Source organism: Lepidochelys olivacea (assembly GCF_965140295.1).
Source record: "Lepidochelys olivacea isolate rLepOli2 genome assembly, chromosome: 9".
Classification (NCBI taxonomy): domain Eukaryota; kingdom Metazoa; phylum Chordata; order Testudines; family Cheloniidae; genus Lepidochelys; species Lepidochelys olivacea.
This window is the reverse complement of record NC_140419.1, coordinates 49,710,662-49,731,589: the sequence shown is the minus strand read 5'-3', so window position 1 is coordinate 49,731,589 and position 20,928 is coordinate 49,710,662. Positions and strand designations below refer to the sequence as shown.

Sequence of the window (20,928 nt, the reverse complement as noted above, 5' to 3'; positions counted from 1 at the left end):
AGCTGTCTTTGTCCCTTTTGATTACTCCCTTGCAGTCCTAGGTCCCTTCACTGTTCTGGAATGGCTCTTTCATCTGTTCAGCTCGCTGTCCTTCCCTGCTCCACCATAGCTGTGGTGGTTCCTCTGGCAGCTCAGCCTCCAGGCGGCCCTCTGTTTGCACCCTGCAGCCAGACTCCAAGTACTGCTCCATTGGCAGCAGGTCCATTTGTCTCCTGCTGTCTGGGGCTTAGCCTGGAGCCAGTGAGACCCCCCAGCATATGAAGGAACGGGGAAATGTGTGTGGATGCAGGGCTCAACTCTACCTCCTGCTGAGACATGTTTCCAGGCTCCAGACAAGTCTAGACTAGCAGCCCTCACTTCCTTTTCATCTGTGCCTGCCTCTTTGCCCAGCCATCCCTGTCCTGGGCTTAGTACGTTGCTTGTGTCTCCTCTCTCAAAAAGAGAAAGGGGCCAAACAGTTCCCAGGGCTCCTCCCACTACGCTGGGATAGCTACTGCTCGGAAGTGACCAGCTGACCCTCTAGGTGATCTTTGACTGGGCTTGCACAGAAGAGGGCTGGAATTTATTGGAGGCCTGGATGGTGCACACAGTTACATGTGTCTCCAAAGAAGCTTCTCTAAGACAGCTGTGGCTGGGCTGAAGCCTGAGCTTGCTGATACTGTTGGGTCTGTCTGGTCTGCAAATGCTGTAAACGGCTATAAATGCCGGACTGCAGACCAGGCTTGCTGGCCGTTTATAAATTGCATCAAGGCCTATTGGGCTGCAGGCCTAACTTGTAACTGCTGCAGCTGTTGTTGTGCTATCCATTTCTTCTTCCACTTCTGTCTTTTGGGTAAAGGGCGTCTGGAAACACCACTTCTGGTACAAACGTCCCCACCCTGTTTTCTGAACACAGCAGGTGCATACACACACGGTTTGTGTCCAAAGCATAATCCCTTCCTAGCACAAGCCTTTATTGTTAACATAAATAGTAAAGCATAAGCCTCAGCCTAAGATTTTTCTGAGGTTGGCTTATTATTACATTTTCCCTTGCAAGACCCTCCTGTCCTTGCCCTAGTCCTCTCTTTCCCGCTCAGACACAAACCAATCCATTACATCCTGGGCTGGAGTCCCACTTGGTCTGGCTTCCAGCATGAGTCAGCAATAGCTGTGAGACCCCCGTAGCCCTCCTAGCAGCTATGACCAGTCTGTATTTACCTGGGATTTGAAATAAGTCTCCTGAGGGGTGGCAAGAACGTCAGCAGATGCAATGTCTAGGTGCATCAGCGTCTGTCGGAAAGAGGGACGGTTCCGGGGCTTGCTCTGCCTGAACAGAACAACAAAGTCAAGTTAAGGGGACATGCTATAGAGTTAAAATCAGACTGAAAGTGTTTTACCCACTACTGGTACAATAAACCTATAATTGCTGTAGCTGGAAAAGAGCAGAACACAAGAATTCTCTTTCCCACCCAGTGTATTTCTTTGGTGCACTTGGCAGCTTGCTGTGTGTAAGCCCTTTCACTGTTGCGCTGTAGTCAGTTTTCCCTTCTACAACACCAGGGCAGAGAGAACATTTGTAAAACAGGAAACTGTAACTGTGAAATCACAAAAGTCAGCAGAGGCCTCAAGGCAGGTAGAAACTGAATCTTCTCTAACTCATTTGGTGAAACTGACTAGATTTCAGCCTGGTGTCCCTTGAGTTTCTGAATCTGTAACTGACATATTTAGAGCACGCTCCTAAGAATTACAGGTCAGTGAAGAATAGTCAGCATCACAGCATTTTTCTTCCTCATTCTCCTAGTATATTAGCCAGAACGAATGGTGGCCCATCTTGGCTAATGTAGGAGAATCAAGGTATTCTTTAATATTCCATACCCCTTAGGGATTCCCTGCCATTAGTGAGCCTGAAGTATGAAGACTCAGCATTAATGCCCTTCCTAAGAATAAGACCTTGAGCTCTGTAACCTGGCAAGAGGAATGTATGGAGAACATTACCCACAACCACAAGGGTAAAGTCCCCAGACCAGCACACAGCTGGATTTCCTCTATAACTAGCTCATGACCAGCCATTTTGACAGAAGCATCTAGGCCCCCAATAGAAACATATTTCCTTGGGAAAATTTGATGTCAAACTTGCAGGTATGAGACGCAGGTTGAAAAATAGGTGGATTTGTCTGCATCTCATATAGAGAGGTTTCTGTGCATATGAGGAGGTATGCAATTCTTAGCTAACGAACTCAGACTGTACTGGTCCAAGAGCTATAGAGCCAACAGATTAAAAATAATTTTCCAGGATTGTATTAATGGATTCACAGATTCCAGGGACCATTGTGATCATCTAGTCGGACCTCCTGTATAACACAGGACATAGACCTTCCCCAAAATAATTCCTAAAGCATTTCTTTTAGAAAAACATCCAATCTTGATTTTAAAATTGCTGGTGATAGAGAATCCACCACAATCCTTGATAAATTGTTCCAATGGTTAATTATTCTCACTGTTAAAAATGTACAGCTTATTTCCAGTCTGAATTTGGCTAGCTTCAACTTCCAGCTATTGGATCATTTTATACCTTTGTCTGCTAGATTGCAGAGCCCATTATCAAACATTTGTTTCCCAGTTAGGTCCTTATACACCCTGATAAAGTCACTCTTAACCTGTCTTTGTTAAGCTAAATAGATTGAGCTCCTTGAGTCTATCACCATAAGACAGGTTTTCTAATCCTTTAATCATTCTCATGGATCTTCTCTGAACCCTCTCCAATTTACAACACAAGAACTGGATGCAGGATTCCAGCAGCAGTGACAAATACAGAGGTATTATAACCTCTCAGCTCCTACTCGAGATTCCCGTTTATGCATCCCAGGATCGCATTAGCCCTTTGTGCCACAGCATCGCACTGGGAGCTCCTATTCACCTGATTATCCCATGACCCAAATCTTTTTCAGAGTCACAGCTTTCCAGGATAGAGTCCCACATCCTGCAAGCATGGCCTACATTCTTTGTTCCTAGATATATACATTTATATTTAGCCATATCAACACGCACATTGTTCGCTTGCGCCCAGTTTACCAAGTGATCTAGATCACTCTGTATCTGCGTATCATTTATCACTCCCCCAATTTCTGTGTCTGGAAACTTTATCAGTGATTATTTTGTTTTTCTTCTGGGTCATTAATAAAAATGTTAAACAGTGTAGGTCCAAGAACTGAGCCTTGTGCGATCCCACTGGAAACACATCTACTCAATGATGATTCCCTATATAAAGGCCCAGAAGGAGGGCAGACATGACTGCTAACACAGACGGGACAGAGTCAAACAAGATTGATGGGGCTTCTGAGCTCTTAAACATTCTTGCTAATTTGGATATTTTCATCCTCAGACAGCAGAATTTGCAGGGAGGGGCTTGAGAAGGTGTCCTGAGTCTGGGAATAATATGGACCAGGGAGCCAAGAGGCAGCAGCATCCACAAATTGACATAGAGAATTAGCTACAGCACAGAGACGGTGGCATCTCTCCAGCTCCCAGCGGAAACAGAGACCGGATCCCTCTGGCTGACACTGCCTCTGCTGCAGATCACAGCCTCCCCTTCTTTCACCACCTAGAACCGTGCCAAGGCTGGGAACTGGATCCCTGTTCCTGTTGCTTCCAATTCTTCCCTCTTCCTCCTCCTCTTCTGAACAGCACTCCACTCAGCTCTCCTCTCTTCCCACCCTCCGAGTAGTTGTTACGTACCACCCACCTAGCTCCAGATCCATAGTCCTCTCTGAGTGACTCCTGGTTCTCCCGTATTTAGCCACGGTCAGGATGAGCCTTTGGCCACCTGCCTCATCGTCCTTACCTCCTCATTCGATCTGCAGCTCTCCAGCATCTCTCTCACTTGCCCTGGTCGTCCCCAAGCCCTGCCATGTCTAATTTCTCTATCACTGAGTTCCGTTCTCTGACCACCCTGGTCTCTTTCAACATCAACATCAATGGCATAAGTAACTGCATGCTGTCTGTAGGAACTCCAATGCCTTGCTGGTGACAAGTCATTTTGCTTCATGGCAGCGGGACATGGAATGTCACACCCAGCATAGTATGCCACCAGCACATAGTCTCTCTCTCAGCGGCAATGGTGTTTTTTAAAAAGAGAACTTTGCTCTGGACCCCACCCTCCAGTCCTTACTCAGGCGCCACTTCCGCAGAGCCAGAACTGCAGGATCAAGCCCCAAGTCTGTGCAGGGGATGTGGCTCTTACCATGTTTGCTTCATGAGGATTTTGAACCCATCTGGACAGGTGGAAGGGACAGGAAGGTGCAGGCTGTTACTGCCCACTCCCCAGATGATAGCTGAGGAGTCTACATCCTTGTATGGAATCTCTCCTGTAAGCAGCTCCCACAAAACTACCCCAAATGACCTGTTGCAGAAACATAAGGACAAACCTCCACAGTGAGTTACACGGGTTGTGAAAAAATTCGGTAACAGACTAAGAGACTTTCTGTTCAGTTATCAAAATGGGCAGCAGGTTACATCTGATTTTGGATTTTGAAAATGGATTCAAGAATGGTAATGTTCATATATTTAACTAGATAAGGGTGTTATCCAGGGTTATGTTACACTTTGTGCAGTCTCTCTGTGCCACTGTTCTAGACCCTAGCCTTTTATCCACAGTTGCATCGGTTTTACCTTTCACTTTATACTGAAAAGCTAAATCAAATCCTCCTCCTTTTTGGGTTTTTAATCTCAAAAATATATGAAGTTATGAGCAAAATACAATGGAATATGGGTAAAATCTACAATGGAAGGTCATGGTCTTGCCAATTCCAGTAACTAAAATGCAAAGTTATTTTTTCCAAACTGTAATCATTGCTGATCATAGCTCCTTTGCTTTGGGACAAAGTGAGAATTTGTGTGTATTCATGATAAACCAGCTAACAGATTTCGATTGCTTTTAAAAAAAAAAAAAAAAAAAAAAACCAAACACTCCCCCTGCTGGCATGTTTGCTGCACTAGCCGTGCCCTCTGCAGAAAAATGCTTCCAAAGCTAATGAAACACAAAACAACAGCAATGATTACAATGTGGAAGTGAGGAAACAAACACAGCCACTGTGTAGGTGCCACTATTTGGACATTTCAGACTCCATTGGAGATTCCCTCTTGTCCTAACTTGAAGAAAAATGAATAAGAATTGTGTTAAAACCAATCATGGCTAGAACAGTATAAGGAGGGTCTGTCGAGAGCAGGCAACCCACACTACAAGAAATGAAAATTACAGGTAAGAAAACTAAATCTGCCTTTCTCCTGTAATGAATCCAAGGCTCCAGAGAGAAGTCATAATTCACAAAAGGTAGCAAGGAATGACTGCCATCACCAACCACACAGAGGGCATCATAAAATAGTAAACTGATGCCAAAATGGTTAGTACAAAGGCAAAAGAGAGGTGACCAAAAGCCAAAGAAAAGCACTCACTGAATAACTGTTCCAGAAGCTAAAATTAGCCTGAGATGCAGAGATGTGGTAAAGACTATTTAGTGAGTTTCAAAGTCCAAATTTACTATATCCCAGAAGGAACAGCATCTTTCTCTCTCTTTCTCTATATATCCTTGCACGCTGACTACATTTCCCAGACTTGAAGAAAAGCTCTGTGTAAGCTCAAAAACTTGTCTCTTTCACCAACAGAAGCTGGTCCAATAAAATATATTATCTCACCCACCTTGTCTTTCTCCTGTCCTGGGACCAACCTGGCTATAACAACATCGCATGGAACAGAAAAACATGATCCTGTGTTTGTTCACTGTTTTAATTCTTAAAGGGGCAGGTTTTTGGGGCCCACTTTTGTGAGGTGCTGAGGACCTTCATGTCTCATCATCATCAAACATCTAAATACACTGAAATTTTATTTCTTTCATAGCTCCACTCCTCATTGTAGAGCTTATAATTAGGACCCTACCAAATTCACGGCCAGGAAATATGCGTCATGGACCGTGAAATCTGACCTCCCCCATAAAATCTGGTCTTTTGTGTACCTTTGCCCTATAATATACAGATTTCACAAGGGAGATCAGCGTTTTTCAAACTGGGGGTCCAGATCCAAAAGGTTGCAAGATTACTGGAGGGGGTGTGGTATTGCCACCCTTACTTCTGCGCTGCCTTCAAAGCCGGGTGGTTGAAGAGCAGAAGCTGCTGGCCAGGCAACCGACTCTGAAGGCAGTACAGAAGTAAGGGTAGCAATACCATCTCATGCCATCCTTTTTTCTGTGCTACTGCTGGCCGTGGCACTGCCTTCAAACCTGAGCTCCTGGCTAGCAGCCACTGCTCTCTGGCCACCCAGCTCTGAAGGCAGCGCCGCTGCCAGCAACAGAGAACTAAGGGTGTCAATACTGTGACCCCCCCCCCACAATAACCTTGTGCCCCTCCCCACCCTTTTTGGGTCAGAACCCCTACAGTTACAACAATTACAATGAAATTTCAGATTTAAATATCTGAAATCATGAAATTTATTATTTTTAAAATCCAATGACCATGAAATTGACCAAAATGGACCATGAATTTGGTAGGGCCCTACATATAATATTTAGCAGCATCTCTGAGAATGGAAAGTCCAGTAGAGAGCAATGAGACAGACCTTCTGGTGAGTATAGAGTGCTGGAAATGCTATATAATGGGAAGATCTGACTGGTTGAAAGGAAGGTGAAGATGTGTAATTAACATGACAGTACTGCTCACCAGATATCCACTTTTTCAGAGACGGGCTCATTCCGTATCACCTCTGGGGCCATCCAAGCCACAGTGCCCGCGAAGGACATTTTTGTACTTTTATCACTGAGTTCTTTAGAAGTACCAAAATCTGAAATTTTTACTGCATCTGTATGAGTGACTAATACACTGGAGAGAGAGGGAAAAACACAAGGTATCAGCAATGAGAAAACGCTTTGCACTTCCCTTGCAACTTTCAGAAGTGGATCTTAAAGTTTTTTGTCACCCACTAACACTGTCAGGTATAAACTATAACTATTTTATCAATGGGCAAAGTGAGGGTGTAAGAATTAGTGGTTTATCTGGACCTAGCAGCCAGGAACTAAAGCTTTAAAACAATTTGATCAGTAAATGGAATTAATTTGCTAGTTTCGGTAAATTCTCTCCCTCTGTTCAGAACAAGTTTTTCTTATGTAACTCCACCAGATCCAGTTGTTCCGCCAACATGGGAGGGAGTCATAATGACCTCTTCCTTGCTTTGCATCATTAATAAGGTAGTGCTGAAATAAAATCAGTAGAGCAATCTACACTAACATTTTTGCTTGTCTGTCTCCAAGGGCTCCTGGATCAAGGGCTCCTGGTTTCTATCATTGCTCAAACCCACGGCCCCATAAACTACACTGTTCTGGAAACAAAGCTCCTCCCTCTTGGAATCTAGCTCAAACACTTCCTATCTAAAGCCTCAATTTTAACCACAGTCACTCAAGATCTTAGTGCAGTAGCTATTGTTAGCAAATGGCTCTGTTTCAAATCAGTATTACGTATTGGTGAGGCTGTTTGACAGGGTCAGAGTACAGGGTTAATAATACTGCAGCTTCACAGATGAATTACCACAAAATTCTTTTGATTTTTTTCCAAACTCGGATTCTAAATTCTAGAGGCCAAAGTCCATTCTGGTGTAAACCGACTGTAACAGAGTCATAACGGGGAACATCAAGGTTGACTATATTTGGGGGACTTTCAAACTTCTTTTAAATACATGTTTTAACACAAAATGACTACTAAGATGGAAAAATGCAATTAGCCATATGCAGGTATATACTGTATACAGTATAATTAGAGGTAACAATTACAGAAAAATGTAGAACTATTTGTTGGAAAATTTATCTTGATATTCAAACTAGCAATAATATAAATAATAAGTGATGTAACAATAATAACCTCACTGCCCAAACAATGTAACATACCATTTAAAACATTTACAGCCAAATACAGATACAATAACAGAACCACAGTCACACCGCGTGCTGTAAACAGTGAAGGAAGGGTGAGGCTGAAGCAATGTCCAGGGTGAACGAGATAAGACAGCTGGGCAGTATCAGCAGGGGAACAGGTGCAGGAGAAGAGGAAGATACACATTCAGGAGAGCAGGGGATGAGACCAGAACAAAACAGACAAGACAGACAGACAAAATAGAGAAGAAGGAGACAGAGTGATTCACTTTTTCAAAAGGGCAAAACAGACATCTCATTAGCATACATGTTTCCCTACTATTACTTTCCCACATAAGCAACTGGTGCATAACAGAGATGTTATACTAGTATAAATGGGAGTAGAGATGGTCCATGCAGTTACAAACAGGTCAGAGGAGCCACAAGACAAATCTCTCTCAAGTTATGGGCCAGACCATGAGAAAGTTTAAGGGCCCCATATCTAGCTCGATATCCATTTGCTGGAGGAATTCACTCAAAAATCTACTTTTTCAGAGTTTTAAGCACCCAAGGACTTACTTTGGTGACTTGAGGTCTCGGTGGATGATTTTATGAAGGTGTAAGTAATTCATTCCACTTGCAATCCCTGTGGACCAGTCCACAAGCAGCCGAGGCGTGACTTTCCGACCCGCTCGTAGCACTTCATAGAGCTGTCCATGTGCGCAGTACTCCATGATAATACAGTAACATGGAGCTTGAGTGCAAACTCCCCTGTCAGAGAACACACAAACACTATACACATTACTGCAAATCAAACCCAACACTCAGTATCAAAGGGATTCTCTGAACTCAAAAATATACCATTGTGATCTGAATGCCCAGAGCTCATTGACTTTCCTGGCAGGGAGCTGTAGGGGCTCAGCATTTTTGAAAATTAGACCGTTGTTCTTTATCTGGAACGTGTCAACTGTGCACCTGACTCATACGTGGAGAAATTAAGTTTGTCTATAGAAGCAGAAGCTGCTCTGTAGGTTTATGTCTTTGGCTTTTACTTTCTAGTATTGACCTTCATTCTCCAGGGATACAGGCACAGGAACACAGACATTGCCATACAGGTCCAGATCAGACTACAGAGCCCCCAGGTCAAGCAATGACAGGGGCTTTCGATGCTTCACAGGAAAACAAAAACCATGCCTTAGTAAATGCTCAATCAGGAAGAGCTCTGGAACACCAGACACATAGCAAATACAAACTTTAGTGTAGTTCAATGCCAAAATGCCTGAAGAGAGCTAACCTTCCATGAGAAAACTTCCATTCTGAGAGACCCCATTAGTCCCCCAGCATTTTGATTAACCAGCTAATAATGTGACACTATTAGATTAAAAGTAATATTTCTATTACTATTTCTTCTACATTTTCTCCTCCTTCCTTCCCACTAAGATTACAGAAAACAGATCCATCTCCAGTCAGCAGGACTTAGACTTTATTTTTTACTTCGGGTTTGTTTGTATTTGTTTGTGTGGTGTTCCTATGTCAAAGTTAGGTCAAAATAGTAGGTTTTATATTTATTCCATATCTTGTCAGACATGCTTTGGAGAAACACGGCTTGTGTTCATTGAACCACTGCAGTCACCTTCTAACTTGTCACATAATTCGTTTGATTGGCTTGCCTTCTACTAAGTCACTCTGGGCTCAGTTTTACAGCTGCGTCACGTGAAGAGCTCCCACTGAATTAGCAGAAATTCCACATTAAAGTAGCTCTAACCTGGACCTTGTATTAGTATTCAGCCAGGTTAACAGAATAAGGGTTCATCTCCACTCCATTTGGAGCTAAATTCTTGTTAACACTCACCATATATTTTAGTACTATTCAAAAATCCTCTTGCAGCAAAAGTTAAATTAGGTTGGGAAGTATCTGCAGGCATCACTTGGATAACAAATGGGGTTAGGAGTAAAATCGACTTAGATTATTTGTCTGTACTATATGGTCTGTCTCCTTAGGGCATGGACTGTGTCCATGTTTTGTACAGCACTGAGCATATCAACCATGCCCAGTAAGTAACTCCAGTAATAAATTACCTACTTACACCACAGAGCTGCAAGATCTGGTTTTGCTTTATGCACACTCTAGTGTTATGCCTACTCCAAGAAGATCTGTTGCAAGTTCAAGTACAATTCAGTTCAGTCCTTTAAGAGGATGAGGGCTGTAGAGACTGATAGCTCTGCGAGAGCTCTTGCCTTTTTATGTTTTGCAATAACATGAATTCAGATTGGGTCAATGGCAAAATTCTGCCCTTGCAGCAAGAACATTGTTGGAGGGAAGCAATAAGGTGTTGGCTTTAGGAAGGGTCCATATGCCATCCTGCCAGCCCAGGCTGAATGCAGTGGGCAGAATACCTCATTCTGTCCCCTAAAAAGCAGCATTTCCAATCCCCACGTATGCTACTGACTACAATACGTACAGGTGGATGGGCCCACACCAGTACAGCACACACCCTGTCAGTCCATCAGCCATGCCCTGACCTAGCACTCAATAGACACTGATGAGGAAATCCTCCCCACTTGCTGTGAGAAAGAAGCAGCAGCACCCTCAAAGCTCTTCTGATTTAAACACACCTGTGCAACATAGAGCGCAAGTTGCCCTGGGTGTTCAGACTTTCATGGGATCCTCACATAACACAGAGTCAGGCTTGTGCTTAAGTACCTTGAAGAGTCGGGGTTTAACTAAGGAGCAGGTTGGAAAAAAGGCCATGTCCTTTAAGACATTCTCTGGTGTATAGACCATCTCAGAGAGTCCTCAACCTGAGGAGCACACCATCATGTAGCCCTCTCAAATCACATTTCACAGAGCCTTGAAAATTTGTCCTGCCTGGATCTGCTCCTAGGATGAGACCATGAACCTGTCCTGATGCAGGCAAGCTACAGGCCAAGAGGACTTGGTAGTCCCTGGGAATTTTAAAACCTGAATAAGGACTACAGTAGATCTTTCTTTGTTCTCTCTCAGACAGTTATGACGAGAGAATGCACCTTCCACAGGGTGTGAACTACACCAATTGCAAGACTGTGCTCTTGTGCCAGTCATCTAGATAAGGATAGACCTGCATGCCCCAGTGACATGGATTAGGCACCACCCCAGCCAGTTACTCAGTGATCACCCACGGAGTGCTGCCAGTTGGAAAGGGAGCATTTTATACAGGCTGCCCACCATAAACCTGAAGCTGTTCCTGTTCTCCTGTCTGAATGTTCTTGGGTCTCACCATCATCTTTAAAGAGCTTCACTAAGCATAGCTGGAGCCCGCAGAGCACAGTCTAAGGAGCAACTCATTCTCACTCAAGGGGGAGAGGAGTTGCTCTTCTGATCAGCTCTGTTCACTCTGCCTGACTACAGCTCTACGCATTGTTCTCCTTCTCCCCAGTAGTGAGGCTCTCCCCGATGGACAGGACAGGACAAGTTTCCCATGGGCTTTGTGCATGGGGAAATCTCTCTGGCAATAGTTTCCTTGGTCTTTCCTTTACCTGTAGATGTGCGAAGTTCACAGGACTGTGTTTTTGTGTGTATGAGTGTCTATATAACCCCTCTAAGTTGGAATGTTGCACACCATAACAGTGCCCACAACACTACATACCTGTGCGTGAGAGGAGGGGCAGAATATGTTTCCAGTTTTAACTATGGAAGATTGGATAAACCAGAAGGCAAGTCGTGTACTCGGAGCTCACCATTTGGCCAGGACATGATGGCTAACAATGCCTTCTTCTGGAAAAAAACAAGTTATTACTTTTCTAGTAATTATCTAGATAACAGAAGTCATGACCTACTTGAAGGCGATGATGTTAGGATGCTTCAGCTTCCGCAAGTGCTTGATGTCAGTTTCATTCTGTTCTCTCACTTTCTTGATTGCCACCTCCTCCGCTCGGAATTTGCCTAAGAAGACAGCGCCTTGCGCTCCACTGCCCAACCACTGCAGCTCTGAGATCTCCTCAAAAGGAACTTCCCATGTATCTGGTAATACACAAGCAAGGCACATAGCTTAGAAGATCTCCAAGTTCATGCAGTGCTCTGTTGCAAGGTCATACCGGAGACAGTGACTGTCAACTCCTTTGTCATCTCTTATGACCTTTTCACCAAGTAGCTCAGTAACACATTCAAAATCTTTGTGAGCTGCTAATGTGATACAATAAGTTAATATACTTGAGACTTTCACATCTGAGAATTTGGAGAGTGTCCCTTCTTCGGTGAAGTTCAAGGAGGGAGGGAGCGGGGCTGTACAACATTAAACATATAACTATAGACAATCCAAACATTCCGATAAAAGGAAACGTTTAAAATCCACAATGGCCAAAACAAATTGAAGGGTTTTTCTACAGGAAAACCACAGAATCATAGAAGTGTAGGACTGGAACGGACCTCATTAGTCCTCTAGTCCAGTCCCCTCCACTCAAGGCAGGGCTAAGCAATAACTAGACCATTCCTGACAGGTGTTTGTCTAACCTGCTCTTAAAAACCTCTAATGATAGAGATTCTATAACCTCCCTAGGCAATTTGTTCCAGTGTTTAACCACTCTGACAGTTAGGAAGTTTTTCCTGATGTCCAACCTAAACCTCCCTTGCTGCAATTTAAGCTATTGCTTCTTGTCCTACCCTCAGAGGTTAAGTACAACAATTTTTCACACTCCTCCTTGTAACAACCTTTAATGTACTTGAAAACTCTTGACATGTTACCTCCTGCCTTCCCCAGTTTTCTCTTCTCCGGACTAAACAAACCCAATTTTTTCAATCTTTCTTCATACATCATGTTTTCTAGACCTTTAATCATTTTTGTTTAAATGGGGTAAAACAGGGCACAGAAGGGAAGGCAATAAATATGGAGCCAACAGTGGGCCGAGTATAAAACAGTGGTGGTCAACCTGCAGCCCATCATGGTAATCTGATTGTGGGCTGCAAGACATTTTGCTGACCATTGACTATCCGCAGGCACGGCCCGCTGCAGCTCCCAGTGGCCGCAGTTCGCCGTTCCCAGCCAATGGGAGCTGCGGGAAGCGGTGGGCCACAGCGATGTGCAGTCTGCCGCTTCCCATAACTCCCATTGGCTGGGAACAGTGAACTGCAGCCATTGGGAGCTGCAGAGGGCTGCGTCTGAGGACGGTCAATGTCAGCAAAATGTCTTGCGGCCCGCGATCAGATTACCCTGATGGGCCACATGTGGCCCGTAGGCTGCAGGTTGCCCACCACTGGTATAAAAACTAAAAACTGTTTAAAAAGACAGCTAAGGTTGCTCAGTGACAACAACTAAGTTACCTAACACATCATTTAGAAAACCCAAGCACTTAAAGCAAGATATGTTAAGTACATCATAAGAGTTACACTGACTACATAATAAAACACACACATTTTTCTTCAGAACTACAAAGAAATGCATGTTTCCTCACATCACAACTTGAACTTTGCCCCCCAGATTGCACTTTGATATCTACTAATTTTATCATCTTGATTTCAATATAAAGTATACATTTTTAACAGTGAAAGTAAGCAAGCATTGGAACAATTTACCAAGTGTTGTGGATTCTCTGTCACTGACCATTTTTAAATTAAGATTGGATGTTTTTTCTAAAAGACGTGTTGCTCTAGGAATTACTTTGGTGAAGTTCTCTGGCCTGTGTAATGCAGGAGTTCAGACTAGATGATCACAATGGTCCCTTCTGGCCTTGGAATCTATGAATCTCTAATTTTTAAAGGCATAGAAGTTAAATGGAAAATGTCAGTTAATGTATTTGTTTGAAGTGTTGTAGTCATGTTGGTCCCAGGATATGAGAGACAAAGCAATATCTTTTATTGGACCAACTTCTGTTGATGGAAAGGACAAGCTTTCAAGCTTCACAGAACTCTTCTTCAGGTCTAGAGAAGGAAACTACAGTGTCAAAGATAAATACAAGTGGGATAGATTGTTAAGCATAAATGGTTCACATGTTGTAAGAGACCACTTAAAATGAAAAGCACAATTAACACCTCTGGAGTCAAGTAGGAGAATGGTGGGTTAGTAGGAAGCAGCGTATGTTACAAGTTGCTGTAAGTGGCCCCAAAACCAGTGTCTCTGTTAAGTCTATGGTTTTTGGTGTCCAGCAGAGTTATGAATTTAAGTTCCCAGGCTCTTTTGAAGATGCTGTGCAAATTTCCTTTAAGGATGAGGACTGAGAGGTCAGATATTAAATGATTGCTTTATGAAAAGTATTTGCCCATGAAAGGTATGGTGTGTGACGGGGCAAGGCCAGATGGCTATAGAAAAGTAGTGGGAGATAGATAGATTAGCTCCAGGCTAAACAAATCCCTGGTACCAGGATAAGTGAAATGGCAGCTGCTTCAGGTCAATTAAGACACCTGGTGCCAATTAAGAACTTTCCAGAAGGCAGGGAGAATGCTAGGTTGATTCGGACACCTGAAGCCAATCAGGGGCTGGCTGAAACTAGTTAAAAGCCTCCCAGTTAGTCAGGTGGGTGGGTATGTCAGGAGCTGTGGGAGGAAACTGTGCTGTTGGAGAGACTGAGTAGTACACACCATATCAGGCACAAGGAAGGAGGCCCTGAGGTAAGGGTGAAGTGGAGCTTGAGGAAGTGAGGGCTGCTGTGGGGGAAGTAGCCCACGGAATTATACATGTCATGTTTCTAAAAGGTCAGTTACCATAGCTGATACTATTAGGGTCCCTAGGCTGGAGCCTGGAGTAGAGGGTGGGCCTGGGCTCCCCTCCCCCTTTCCCGTCTGATTAATCACTGAGACTGGGAGACAACAGAGACTGTGCAAGGAAGGATAACTTCTCCTCACCTCCCTCACTGGCTTATGATGAACATGGCTCAGTAGACTGTGACCCTTGTCTCTAGAGAGAGAAGGGTTACATGGAGGGTCACAGTGAACCTCTGAGGCTAGCGAAATCCACCAGGAAACGTGGGACCCACGGAGGCAAGGACAGAGCTTTGTCACAGGTGTTTTTGTCTTTTATCATTTTTCTGTGTGAGTTCATTTGAAAGCATAGTGATTGTCTCATTTCACCCACATAGTTGTTGTTGTTTGGGCATTTGATGAGGTACATCTTGTAACAGGCATGGATCTTGAAAGGGTATTGATCATTGTAGCAGTGGAAAGATGTCTACAAGTTTTGCATCTGTTCTGGCAGAATCTGGTACCACTTTGAATTGGTGAGTCCTGGTCTATGGGGAGCTTGTTTCTGATAAGCCTCATGAGGTTAGGGATGGGGGGGTTGTTTGAAAGCCAGAAGATGGGGTTTCGGAAAGATTTTTATCAAGAAGTGGTCTCCATCAAATATGGGTTGTAACTGTTTGATACCCCATATGGGGTCTAGTGTGGGGTGACAAGTGACAACTAGCAGAGTGTGACTAATGGGATTTTTTCCCCCTGTATTGAAGCAGGTTCTCCTGGGTATCTGGATGGCCTGTTACATTATGAGATCTACTTCTCTGGTGGTTTTAAAACTGCCTTCACCAAACACGTATGCTCCACCAGAGAAGCAGATTGCATCATAGAATGGGCTGTGTCTGATTTCGGTGGAAAGTTTTTTGCCAAAACCCAAACATCGAAAAACCAAAAAGTTTGATTCAGATATTCTTCCGCAGCACTGCAACAGGGTCTTCTGACCACAGTCTCCTGTATGGGCCAGGTTCCCTAGCCAGACTACATTTTCCATGACACACTATGTCCAAGGATGCATCATCAACACAGGGGGACTATGGCACTTTATGGAAGATACAGTCTGGACAGTTTCCTCTAAAAATTTGGTTTTCTGTTATTCAACAAACAGTTACAAATTTCCAAGGAACATTTGTAGCCATCATATTTATTCACACACACAGACTCGTAGACTTTAAGGACAAATGGGACCATCGTGATCATTTAGTCCAGCGCTTTTCAAACTGGCAGTCTCGACACAGAAGAGGGTCACAAGGCTATTATAGGGCATTGTGAGACGGTATGGTATTGCCACTCTTATTTCTGTAATGTTGCTGGCGGCAGCGCTCCTTCAGAGCTGGGGGGGCAGAGAGCGAGGGCTGCTGCCCAGCTCTGAAGGCAGCACTGCTGCCAGCAGCAGTGCAGAAGTAAGGGTGGCCTGGTACAGTATTGCTGTACCCACCCATCCCCAGCTTCCCTTTCCCCCCGGCAGTGTCCTCTACTTGGAAACTTGAAATATGGTAAGCCTACTTTACATTTGTTGAAAGGCTTCAGTGCCTTTGACTGCAGGGATAATGATTACATACTTAACTTGGTGCTCCTATGAGTATGCATAGTAATTTGCTCTCACTTTTGGAGTGTGTGTGTCATCACAGCGTGAAACATTTTCAAAGAGGGGCTCAGCAAAAAAAAGTTTGAGAACCCCTGATCTAGCTGGTGTTCAGCCCAATGCAGGTGACAGAACCTCACCCACCCACTCCTGTAATAGACCCCTAACCTCTGGCTGAGTTACTGAAGTCCTCAAATCATGATTTAAAGACTTCAAGTTACAGAGAGACTGCCATTTACACTTGTTTAAACCTGCAAGTGACCAGTGCCCCATGCTGCAGAGGAAGGTGAAAAACCTTCAGGGTCTCTGCCAATCAGACCAGGGGTAAAGTTTCTTCCTGACCCCAAATACGGCAATTAGTTAGACCCTAGAACACGTGGGCAAGACCCACCAGCCAGACACCTGCGAAAGAATTCTCTGTAGTAACTCAGAGTCCTCCCCATCTAGTGTCCCATCACCAAGCATTGGAGATAATTTCTGCTAGCAGTCACAGATCGGCTACATGTCATTGTAGGGAGTCTCATTATACCCATCCCCTCCATAAACTTATCAAACTCAGTCTTTAAATTAGTTAGGATTTTTTGTCCCCACTATTCCCCTTGAAAGGCTGTTCCACAGCTTCACTCCTCTGATCATTAGAAGCCTTTGTCTAATTTCAAGCCTAAACTTTTGAGGGCCAGTTTATGTCCATTTGTTCTGGTGTCCACAGTGGCACTTAACTTAAATAACTTCTCTCTCTCTCCCTGGTATTTATCCCTTTGATGTATTTATAGAGAACAACCATATCTCCCCTCAGACTTCTTTAGCTTAGGCTAAACAAGCCAAGCTCTTTGAGTCTCCTCTCATAAAATAGGGTTTCCTTTCCTCGGATCTGTTCCGGTTTGAATTCATCTTTTTTAAACATGGGAGACCAGAATTGTGCACAGAATTCTAGATGAGATCTCATCAGTGCCTTGTATAATGGTACTAACGCTGCCCTGTATCTACTGGAAATATCTCACCTGACGCACCCTAAGACTGCATTAGCCTTTTTCACGGCCACATCACACTGGCGGCTCATAGTCATCCTGTGATCAACTAATACACCCAGGTCTTTCTCCTCCTCATCACTTCCAACTGATATGTCCTCAGCCTATAGCAAAAATTCTTGTTATTAGTCTCTAAATGCATGACCTTGGACTTCACACTATTAAATTGCATCCCATTTCTATTACTCCAGTTTACAAGGTCATCCAGATCTTCTTGTATGATATTCTGGTCCTCCTCCGTATTAGTAATACGTCCCAACTTTGTGTCATCCACAAATTTTATTAGCACAATTCCGCTTTTTGTGTTGAGGTCTTTAATAACAATGTTAAAGAAGATTGATCCCAAGACTGATCCCTGAGGAACTCCATTAGTAACCTCCCTCCAGCCTGACAGTTCACCTTTCAGTATGACCTATTGTAGTCTCCCTTTCAGCCAGTTTCTTATCTGCCTTTCAATTCTCATATTAATCCCCATCTTCTCCTATTTAACTAATCATTTCCCACGTGAAACTGTGCCAAATACCTTACTGAAATCCAGGTAGATTAGATCTACTGCATTTCCTTTGTCTAAAAAACCAGTTATCGTCTCAAAGAAGGAGATCAGGTTGGTCTGGCACGGTCTACCTTTTGTAAAACCACATTGTATTTTATCCCAGTTACCGTTCACCTTAACTACTTTCTCTTTCAAAATTTGTTCCAAGGCCTTGCATACCAACTGAGGTCAAACTAAGGGGTCTGTAGTTTCTCAGATCACCTTTTTTCCCCTTCTTAAAAATAGGAACTATATTAGCAATTCACCATTCACAGGGTTCGATCCCAGAGTTTACAGATTCATTAAAAATCCTTGCTATTGGGCTTGCAATTTCATTTAATATTTCCTTTAATATTCTTGGATGAAAATGATCCAAACCCACCCCCCACCCCCGATTTCGTCCCATTAGGCTGTTTGAGTTTGACTTCCACCTCAGATGTACTAATTTCTACCTCAAAATCCTAGTTCCCATTAGCCACCCTGCCACTACCCTAAGCTCTTCATTAGCCTTATTAAAAACTGAGGCAAAGTATTTGTTTAGGTGTTGGGTCATGCCTAGATTATCTTTAATCTCCACCCCACGCTCAGTGCTTAGTGGTCCCACTTCTTCTTTCCTTGTTTTCTTTTTATTTATATGGCTGTAGAACCTTTTACTATTGGTTTTGATTCCCTTTTGCAAAGTCCCACTCTGCTTGGCTTTTAGCTATCCTCACTTTATCCCTACACTTTCTGACCTCCAAGAGGTCTTTCCTTGCTCATCCATCCCATCTTCCATTCCTTGTAGGCTCTCTCAATCACCTGTTTGAGATGTTTGCTCATCCAGATGGGTTTGCAACACTTCCCCATGAATTTTTCCCCCTTGCTTGGGATGCAGGCTTCAGGTAGTTTCTGCAACTTTGATAAAATAATTCCAAGACTCCTACACATTCAGATCCTTGAGTTCTTCGGTCCAGTCCACTTCCCTAACCAGTTCCCTTAATTTTTTTACGTTAACCCTTTTGAAATCAAGGACCCTAGTTGTAGATCTATTTTTGTTTAGCCCTCCATTTAGTTCAAAGTGAATTAGCTCATGATCACTTGAACCAAAGTTGTCCCCTACAACCATTTCTTCCATGAGGTCCTCACTACTCACCAATACCAAATCTAAAAGGGCATGCTTGACCCTTGTTGAGTCAGTGACTATTTGGTGAAGAAATCTGTCAGCTATCACATCCAGTAAAATCGGTGCCCTACTATTATTAGCAGCACTTGTCCTCCAAGCTATATCTGGGAAGTTAAAGTCTCCCATAATCACACAATTCCCAGTAGTATTTATTTCATTAAAAACATTAATGAGGTCTCTATCCATATCCAAATCAGATCCTGGGGGTCTGCAGAATACGTCAAATACTATCCCTAGGGAACCTCTAGTAGCTCTCTTTCCCAAAGTGATTTTGGCCCAAACAGGCTCTGTCTTACCCATTCAATCACTTCTAATTTCTTTACAGTCTACCTCATCATTAATATACAATGCTACGCCACCACCTTTGCCTTTATTTCCGTCTTTCCTGCACAGCACACATCCTTCAATACCTGTACTCCAGTCATGACTACTATTCCACCATATTTCTGTTATCCGTATAATATCTGGTTTCACTTCCTGCACCAGTAGTTCGGGTTCCTCCATTTTGTTATCCAGGCTCATTGCATTGGTGTACAAAAATCTTAATTGTAGCTGCTTGGCTTCACCCACATTCCTTACAATAGAATTGCCCTCCAGGCGGGGCTGTATGGCCTTGCGGTCCATTGGGGTGTGTGGGCCACGGTAGGGGGACTGGGTCCTCCCTGCTCCACCGGATCCCAGATCAGGGCCCTGTCAGTGGTGAGTGTCTGCCACTGGGTCAGCGGGGATCTGTCTGCAACACGTTGACCATCATCAGGACAATGGCTAGTCCTCCTTTGGGCTACTTCCTACCTACCATGTTACTTCCGGTGGCAGTCTGCACATCTTTGGGGTCTCTGGGTTCCTTGGCCAGTGCAACTCCCTGTAGCTCAGACCTCCCTGGTGCATCCACAGGTAGCTGGGCATCTGCTTGGGTCTTGGCGCCTCTGGCTTCCGCGGGCCAGGGCGTCAGTGGCTCCTGGTCAGGAGACAGCAAGGAGCATCCTTCCTCTCCAGCAGTCAGCCCAGACTGAGCTGGGCTGCTCCCTCTTATACTGGTGCTACACCTAGAGCATGCCCAGTAGGGATGTGGGGGCGTGGCTTCCTCTGCCCACAGTGAGGAGTTAACCTTTCCCAGTCCAGTGCGAGGTGTGTTCACCCCGTCACACCTCCCTATTTCAAATGACAACTTGTTCTAATCTGTCTTTTTCCTTTCCCAAAGCTGGGGACAGGTTATACTTTTAAAGATATACTATATGTAGGCCTTACGCTCATAACCTCATTAACACATTAACAATTTTCATTAATAGCCATAATTTTTGGCAATCCATTTGTTCTCATGCCACCTCTTTCTGTCCTGCTCTTTTGTATCAGAATTAAAGGATGCAGGGTATAACAACTGTCCACAAATATATGAAAAGTGTAAACACCAAGATCACAGAAAAATTGTTCAGCGTGGTAGGGAGGGGAGGTAAAAGGGAGCGAAAAGTTAAATGTTGAAAGTCTTCCTGACAACAAGATGTATGAGGCAGTGGAATATTCTCACAGGGAAGTGATGGAAGCCCCAATGTTTCATATATTTAGTACCAGACTGGACACAACACTAGCTAATACATTCAGCACGGGAAAATCCTGCATTAAGATTGTATGGTGGAAGGTGTGTGAGGAGTTCCAACTATTCCTCCACTGTACCTTACCTTGCATTTGTCAACATTATTTTTAATCAGCCATGTGCTGCCCAATCACCTAACTTGATTACGTTCCTTAGGTTCCCCATAGATTTCTCTAGTCCTGTGTGACGGGGTTGGGTCTCACCACTGCAGCGCCTCCTGTTGGTACCTCTGGGAATTAGCTCAGTCCACGTGGAGCACCCTCCACTGGTGGTGTCCCGTCCGTCTCTCACCCTCCGTTGGTGTCTGAACCCATGTTGCTCCCTTCTTGTAGCATTCTCTTCAGGACATTGCCCCCTAGTCCATGCTCACCCCCTTCCAGGGAAGGGGGGAGGTTTAACAGCAGTCTTTTCGCTTCACCCCAGCTGCAGTGGCCAACCAATCCCCAAAGTCTAACCCCTTCTATC

The 20,928-nt window shown here is 44.1% G+C and overlaps 1 protein-coding gene across 5 annotated transcripts in view; it reads right to left on the bottom strand.

Moving 5' to 3' along the window:
- Positions 1-20,928, bottom strand: part of MAP3K13 (mitogen-activated protein kinase kinase kinase 13) — a 129,883-nt gene that overhangs the window by 20,361 nt on the left and 88,594 nt on the right. For all 5 annotated transcript variants that reach the window (XM_084639331.1, XM_084639330.1, XM_084639328.1 and 2 more), the window contains 5 exons: positions 11,685-11,868; positions 8,448-8,639; positions 6,688-6,846; positions 4,220-4,378; positions 1,198-1,306 (listed from right to left, as the gene is read on the bottom strand). In XM_084639331.1, the coding sequence (XP_084495457.1) occupies positions 1,198-1,306; positions 4,220-4,378; positions 6,688-6,846; positions 8,448-8,639; positions 11,685-11,868 (803 nt within the window). The remainder of the gene's footprint in view (positions 1-1,197; positions 1,307-4,219; positions 4,379-6,687; positions 6,847-8,447; positions 8,640-11,684; positions 11,869-20,928) is intronic.